General features: G+C 43.2%; 1 protein-coding gene across 1 annotated transcript; it reads left to right on the top strand.

Moving 5' to 3' along the window:
* Positions 1–545: 545 nt before the first annotated feature.
* On the top strand, positions 546–6,804 carry LOC306965106 (protein fem-1 homolog B-like; the record flags this gene model as incomplete). The annotated part of the gene is made up of 5 exons (XM_079559349.1): positions 546–554; positions 819–957; positions 1,093–1,190; positions 4,261–4,373; positions 5,181–6,804. The coding sequence occupies 5 exons, from the start codon at positions 546–548 to the stop codon at positions 6,802–6,804; spliced, it is 1,983 nt and encodes a 660-aa protein (XP_079415475.1).
* Positions 6,805–8,310: the final 1,506 nt, after the last annotated feature.

Below are 8,310 nucleotides of genomic sequence, written 5' to 3'. Positions count from 1 at the left end.
CACTGCACACAATCAGGAACTTGAATAACCTTTGATACAGGTTAATATACGCTGTCATGGTGTGGTTATGCCGCGTCATTGCTCTTACGTTTTACTCTTATATTAAACAGAAATATTGTGACCCTCAGGTGGAAAATTTTGTCAGGGCCAGGGGAGAAGGAGGAGGACAAAGACGAAGATGAGAAGCAGAGGGAGCTGCGCAGGAGGAAGGAGGAAGTGGAGAAGCCCACCAGTGCGGGACACCATGCTCTGAAACCGGGACAAACTCAGGAAGCGATGCAGCGTTTAAGAGGAGCACTGGAGGCAACCAACCAGGTTTCACCTCCAAAAACATGCTGGTCAGGTTGGCCCACAGTTACAGCGCAGAGTCGCAGTGTTTCAGTGTTTCAGGACTAATTCTACATCTGGTAAGTGCAATTGTATAATGACAAATAATACTGTGAGTTTTACTTTTAATAATATGTTACTTGTTAATATTTTGATCATTTTTACTGATGTTGATGTGTTGTGTATTTTGCAGGACCTCAGGAAGGCTCTGAAGGACCATGGGAATGGTGAGAATGGAGAGAGTCCTGTTATCAATATTTTAGCATGTGCACAGAGCACAGAGCTTCAAGATTTTTGAAGTTTGGGCATTGGTAATATGAGTGAATTTGAGAGTGCGTAGCATCTATACAAGACAGCAAGCACTAGCTTGATCTTCTGTAGAAGCAGGTAACATGTTTCAGAGTGATCACAGGGTGTATGATCTGTAGGTGATGTGTAAACACACATTTTCACTGCATTTTCTGACATTTGTACTTTTATTCTTTAAACAGATTGATCTGGACTTTGAAGCACTGTTCAGTGATGAGGCTGGACTTTCAGCTAAGTACAAGAGCCAACTGTACAACCCCAATCTGACACCTAGTACTGAGCCGGACAAGGGGGAAATGGAGGACTACTCGCTATCCTGGGGTGAGTGCATGAACAAGCATCATTTTAGGGGATATAGGATAGTGTTGTACTGGACTGCTGGTCTGGAAGCATTTGAATAAGATTATCAGTAGCTGCTATAATTCCAATTGCTGTTATTATTTGTTTGCACTGCAGAAGAAGCCTGGCTGCCCCCACGACCAGTGTCCACACAGACGTCAAGGAAGAAAAGGCGGAGGCTCAGCATTGCCAAGGGATGCATCGACAAACAGAAGGTGTGCACGTGCAAAAAAGGGCTGGGTGCATTATTTTATGTCAGTCACTGACTTCAATGAAATATTGTATTTATATTTGATGTTTGAGAGTAGTGGCTAAAACGAGGCGTGATTGACTGATTATTGCTTTTGTCAGGAGGGCCAGGCCTGGGAAAACCTGAAAAGATGCATCACGTTCATCTCTGACGAAGGCGGTATTACAACTGTTGAAACATCTGAGGTAACAACCTTAATAATAAACCGCTTTTTCATATAGGCTAATATCTACTAATGCCTTTATGAAATAACCAAAAGTGATGTCTGAGTAGTCCACACATTCAATAGTTTATTGTGTTAAATGCAGCAGCAAATGCCCTGCTAAAAGTTAATGATGTTCATTTTGAACACAAACTTTTGAAGTTCGAAGGGTCTTGGCTGATTCTAGTCAGAATAGTTGCATGTAACAGTGACAATGTTTGGAGAGGTGTTTAAATGCACTAAATTATACAACCAGATCCAGGTGCTCCTTCTGTGCTCTGCTATGATGTGAAGTATAGTCACAGAAAACCTGGAAAAATAATGGACCCTCCAGATCCAGTGTTTGTTATCATACTGCCAATTTAAAAACCATTGCTGACTCAGGTTCTATTGTGACAAAATGACTCTTGGGTGGTGGTCGGCGGGGCCGATGGCACAGACTCGTTGCCTCGCTGCCATCAGTCTACCCCAGGGCAGCTGTGGCTACAATAGTAACTTACTACTACAAAGTATGAAGTGAATGAATAATGCACACAATTGTAAATCAACTTTGAGCATCTTGAAAAGCGCTGTATAAGCTAAGCTAATGCATTATTATTACCGTATTTTTTGCACTATAAGGAGCACATAAAAGCCTTTAATTTTAACAGTGCCTTTATATCCCGGTGCTCCCTTTGTATCAACTTCATTCGTACTGAATCGTGCCTTTGTTTGCAGATGAACCAGCATTAATTAATGCACCTTGTATTCCTTATTTATGAAAATAAACATTATCATTGATAATGCGCCTTATAATCAGGTGCGCCTAATGGTGCAATAAATACGGTATATAATTTAAATACTTTTTTCATATTAACGTATTTAATGACTATTTTATTAGCAGTTTTTGGGATTGCTGGATGAAGGAAAATCGCAAGGACCCCTCATACTGCGAGACACATCTCATGTATGGACAACTTGCCAAAAACCATCATTCATATGGACTGTTGGAAAAAGACTATTCTTCTAACCTACAACTACAATATCTGCAGCGAGTACTATAGTACTTTTCAACACATGCCTGTAAGTAGACCTTTGCATACGGGTTAAGGTATCGGGCGTTTGGTTCATCCTGCAATGCTAGTTCTGCTTACTAAAAGTGGCCCACAGAATACTGCTTTTGTCATTGAACAGTTCAACAAATATTGTACATTAAAAGTCCCTTATCAATGTCAGCACTTAGTGCTACAAAAACTAAAGTCTTTAACTGCATGTAAAAAGTGCATAAGCTGTAATTTAAACAAATGTATTGCAATAGTAGTTTTAATTGTTTATTTAAGGTAGTTTACACTATTGTTTGATTTTATATTGTGTTTGGAGCTAAAGACCACGGCTGCCTGGTTTATAAAAAAGACAAAGTGATACAACATTTTTCATGGTAGAAATCTGGCAGCTGAATAAAAGGTTGCATCTTTACATTTTAATCATGAAACATGTAATTTAATTTAAAAGGTTTAAAAGCCGTTTTGAATTTATATACTGATTCCTGAACCTTGTTTACATGTTAACTGTATTTTTTACGAAAATATTCTGGCAACCACAGCGTAAAAAGAAAAACTTTTTTTTTTAGCTGTAGTTGCCATTTTTTCACCGTTAAAAATACGGTAAGGTATTCTGTAACATTTACGGTAATTCACTGGCAGCTGTAGTTGCCAGTGATGTAAACAGAGATGGACCAGAGCGGTGAGTCAATCCAAACGCGTGTTAGCTTGTGTGTTAGCATATTAGCATGTGTGTTAGCATATTAGCATGTGTGTTAGCATATTAGCATTTGTGTTAGCCATTTATGAAGCTGTGTTGCAGATGTCAACTCCTTAAAACTGCATTGTGAAGTAACTTCACTTATTGCTGTTTATTTATATTACGGCAAAGTATGTGCGGAGAGAGGGGGCGGAGTTAACTGAATCAAAGCGTTGTGTCTTCCGGGTTTGAAAAATACCTCCAGAAAACATTTATATTTATCACAAAAATGAGTGCTCCATAATGGTAGAGGTACAATATATCATATGAATGCCTATACTTAACTTTGGAATGGCTAAAATAGCATGATATAGATACAGACGGCATCGCGTCATAGAAGGGGGTGTGGCTTCGCCGAGGGGGAAAATAGAATCTTTAGAGAAACACAATTTTCCCCTCTTTTTTGCCATTTTCTGGTGGAATATGAACTTATTTATCATGCAAATAAAGTCAAGTGTAAATCGGGTCCATATGGATATTTTCTCACAGCAGATTGTTCAGTAGAAGTGAAAAAACGGCAGTTGTAGCTAGCTCGAGCTAACCGTTAGCATTAGCCCAATGCTAACATGTAGCATCAAGTTGCATCATTTTAGCATTCCCCGTTATTCATGTATTTATGGGCTGTTGAACCACTTTGCTCCTCCCCATGTCTTTGTATCATTATTTAGTAGAAACTATGTTCATATTTCAGCGTTTGTTAAAGTAGTTTTTGAATAATTAGAGAAAATATACATTTTTTCTAAATTGTTTTCCCCCTTAACTGGTTTCAAACATGACCATATATGGGCGACTCCAGAGATGCCGTCTGTATCTATAGATCCTTTAAATTAAAAACAAACATAAACTAAATTTTAAAAAACATGTTTTTATGTAAAGACTGGGTTGCTATGGTCACCAGCCACAGCCAAAGTGTTGTTACTGTTACTGTTTGTTTTACACATTAAACAATCGTTTTCTGGATAAAAAGATGGCGTCTCTGGAGGTAAGTAAACGTTTCCCGCGTCAGAGCTAGTGCTACATGTATTAACTGGAGGACGACCTGCTTCTCTCACAGACGTACGATCCACTGATGGACGCGGCGAGACACGGCCACCATGAGACGGTGGAACAGCTGCTGGACAGTGGTGGACTGGACACGGAGCAGCTGGGCTCCATCGACTTTGACGGGTCAGTGGATACTTTATTCAACTAACCAACAAACACGCTGCTAGCTTTCTGTCGGAGCATCTGAACTTAAATTAGCTGATGATTGTTCATGCACGATGCTGTTCCACCTCGTTCTCATTAAAGGGATATTTCAGGATTTTTGACATAGGGCCTCATTTCCTACTTATCCAGAGTTCTTATGTTTGAAGAGTTACGTGGCGCTAGGCTAATGCTAGGCTAGTGCATGTCTATGTCAAAGCACATCCAGCTGCTCCGTGTGCAGGTCAGTCACGCCTCAAAATAACTCCTCCCACCAGCGCGAGCGTCTCGTCTTCTCTCGGGTCAGTCTCATGATCGATCACAAACACAAACGCTCCGTCTAAACTCGCTTTTACACTGGATGCTGGATTTTTGTCTTTTTTTGCTGGATTTTTGTCTTTTTTTGCTGGATTTTTGTCTTTTTTTTGCTGGATTTTTGTCTTTTTTTTGCTGGATTTTTGTCTTTTTTTGCTTGATTTTTTTGTCTTTTTTTGCTGGATTTCTGTCACTTTTTTGTTGAGTTTTTGTCATTTTTGTCGCTTTTTTTGTCACTTTTTAGCTTTTTTTTGTTGCGTTTACATCCTCATTTTCTTCTCGTTTTTTGCCTCTGTTTTGAAGAAGCTTTTAGATTTGGAGAACAGGAGAAAACATGTTCAGGTTGGAGTTAAGAGGTTTACATGCATGTTCTTTAATGGATCATTTTTAGTCTGAAATATAGATTGATTGTGATGGATTATTGGCTCCATGTTGTTGGAACGTCTCTCATGTCTGAGTGTGTCCTGTGTGCAGGACGCTGATCCGCGGGGTGACCGCCCTGTGGTGCGCGGCCAGAGCAGGGCACTTGGAGGTGGTCCGTCAGTTGGTTCATCACCAGGCCAACGTCAACCACACCGTCCCCATCACCGGCTCCACCCCGCTGCATGTGGCCTGCACCTACGGGCACCTCGAGGTCGTGCAGTGCCTGTTGGAGCATCACGCCGACATCAACGTCACAGACCACACCAACAACACGAGCCTCATGGCCGCGGCGATGGAGGGCCACACCGGCGTGGTGCGGGTTCTGCTGGAGAGAGGAGCCGACCCCGACGTTAAGTCCCTCGGAGGAGCTACAGCGCTGCACTACGCCGCGGAGGAGGGGCTTGTGGACATCGTCAGGGAGCTGGTGGGTCGACGGGCTGCTGTGGTGGAGGGCGAACACGGCATGACGCCCCTGAAGCTGGCAGCAGTGAGATGCAAGGCTGATGTGGTGGAGTTTTTAACGGAAGAATGTGACGCCAAGAGCCGCGTCGAGGGGCTGGAGCTGCTGGGAGCGTCACTGGCCAATGATGAGGAAAACTATGACCTCAAGAAAGCGTTCCATTACCTCCATGCGGCCATGACGGAGCGTTGCAGAGACCCGCGGAGACCGATCCTCAAAGAGAGGCTGCCACACGTCGAGGCGTACGGGCCGCGCAGGGAGTGTGAGAGTCTGGAGGATCTGGAGAACATCCATGAGGACCAGGAGGCGCTGCACTTGGAGACTCTGATGATCCGAGAGAGGATCTTGGGCTCAGACAACATCTTTGTGCTCGACCCGCTCTTCTACAGAGGAGCGTGTTTCGCAAGTAGCCTGAAGTTTGACATCTGCATGAAACTGTGGCTGCACGCGCTGCGGCTGGAGCAGAGATACAACAGGAACTCGCACAACGCCATGCAGAGGTTTGTGAGGATCTTCTTCCAGATGGTGCGCCTCCACGAGCCTCTGGACGCAGTGTCTGTGGAGCAGGCGATGAGCTGCTCAGTGCTGGAGATGGAGCGCCTCATCAGTCGCGTGGACTCTGCAGCCAAGAAGGAGCGGCCTCAGGCTCGTAAAGACTACAGGTTCAACATCTTTGCCTTCCTGTTACTCTCCTTCATCTCCACCAAGACGACCTGTGGGGAGGAGCAGCGTGTGCAGATGAACAAACACATCTATCGCATGATTAAGATGGACGTGCGCTCTGAATTCGACTGCACGCTACTGCACCAGGCCGTCAGCTCACTCACCGTCGTCGACGGCAACTACGAATTGTGCAGATTCCCCGACGCGCAGGTGGTGAAGCTTCTGCTTGAATGTGGAGCTCAGGTCAACGCTGTGGACAAGGACGGTAACACGCCACTGCACATCATCGCCATTCACGACCAGTCCGTCGACTTCCGGACGCTTCACACCATCATCAGCAGCCTGGTGGAGGCGGACGCACACATGGACATGGCCACCAGGTTTAAGAGGACTCCCCTGGACTTGTGCTCCACCAGTGAGGCCAAGGATCTGCTCAGGAGCCAGACCAACATGAGCCTGCAGTGTCTGGCAGCGCGAGCCTTGAGGAGGCACAAGATCCCCTTCAAAAAATATCTCCCCAAAATCCTGTGGGACTTTGTTCAGATGCATTAAAGACGTTTTGAAGCAAACTAAAGCAGTGTTCATTCAGTTTTAGTGTTAATCTTCTGACAAAATTGTAATATTGAAAACAGTTAAGGGGGAAAACAATATGGAGAAAAATCTAAACTTTCTCTAATTATTCAAAAACGACTTTAACAAATGCAGAATTATCAACTCAATTTGATTTGTATAGCGCTTTTCATACATGTCATGTAACACAAAGAGCTTTACAGATTTAAAAACATTCTCTCACACCGACCTCCTTCCAAAAATACTAGTGATGCACGATAATGCCAATTTGAACCGATAACCGATAATTCCGCATGTCCCGATACCGATAACCGATAATTATGTATATATATATTTGCACTTTATTTTGTGACAAGAACTCAATGTAACAGTTGACAGTTCTGCACAAAATGTACTAACTCTACCAAGTTTTACTTTGGGTTTGGGTCTCCAACTTTTTCTAAAGCTCTGTTTTTTTTTACAGTTCCATCATCTGAGCAGGTCTGTCTCTGTTCATCTGTGTCACATCTTATTTTAAAAAAAAATAAAATAAAAGAATAATATTACTACTACTACTTCATTCCTAGTATTTTTCTTTTTGTGGACATCATACTAATGAATTCTTATTTACAATACTGGAATATAATCCTGCATTGGGCTCATTGTGGTTAAAAAAAAACATGCTGCGTGGCTCATTTCATCAATGTAAAACTTCTCTCGTTCATAGAGCTTCAATCGCGGGGCTATTGTGTTTATTTGATCAGAAATACGAAGATGATTATGGGTTTTTAGGCCCCGCTCTGTTCCAGTAACTTACGTGAGCGGATCCGCGGTTCACATTTCCTCGTCTTTTTCTCATTTTGTTGCAGTGCTAATGTTGAAGTTACTTCGATGTAAAAAGTCTAAAAACTCTTCCTTCACGGAGAGCGCCTGCACAGCTGTTTCTCTGGAATACTCGTGTTTTTCAGCTAAATACGTGCAAAGTCGGCCGTGGAGAGCGTGTATCTGACTGCTGCTGTAAATGTGCTGTCCTGAGTCTGCTGCAGCTCCGGGCTGCAGGACGTGGGGGCGGCGCCGCCGCCTGTTCTAATGTTTTATAGGTACATAGAAACCTTTTAGATAGAGACGAGACAAAGGCAAGTCCAAGTCCAAAGCGGAACATTTTATTGTCCTCCCCCCAGGAACATACAGGGCATACAAGGGTTCCTACCCAGCCTGTCACTACACCGCCGAGAGAAAGGCAGCGAGCTGGAGCCGCAGATTCAATGTAATTTGAGCTTATAATTATCGGGCCTAATTATCGGCCGAATTTTTTTTATCGGCTTTATCGGGGATGGCGCCAAAATGCCGATAAATGCCGATAATTATCGTGCATCCCTAAAAAATACAGACATATTGTCGCATTCACACTCCCCCCACCCACTGTAACTGCATAGGTTTTACACAGGAAATAAAGGCCCACGTCTCGTACTGATGTCTTGATGTTTCACTTTTATTCTGTATACAACA

This window comes from Gobius niger (assembly GCF_951799975.1).
Source record: "Gobius niger genome assembly, chromosome: 7".
In the NCBI taxonomy this organism is placed as follows: Eukaryota; Metazoa; Chordata; class Actinopteri; order Gobiiformes; family Gobiidae; genus Gobius; species Gobius niger.
Note: the sequence above shows the minus strand (reverse complement) of the source record. Positions and strands in the feature narration are given on the sequence as shown.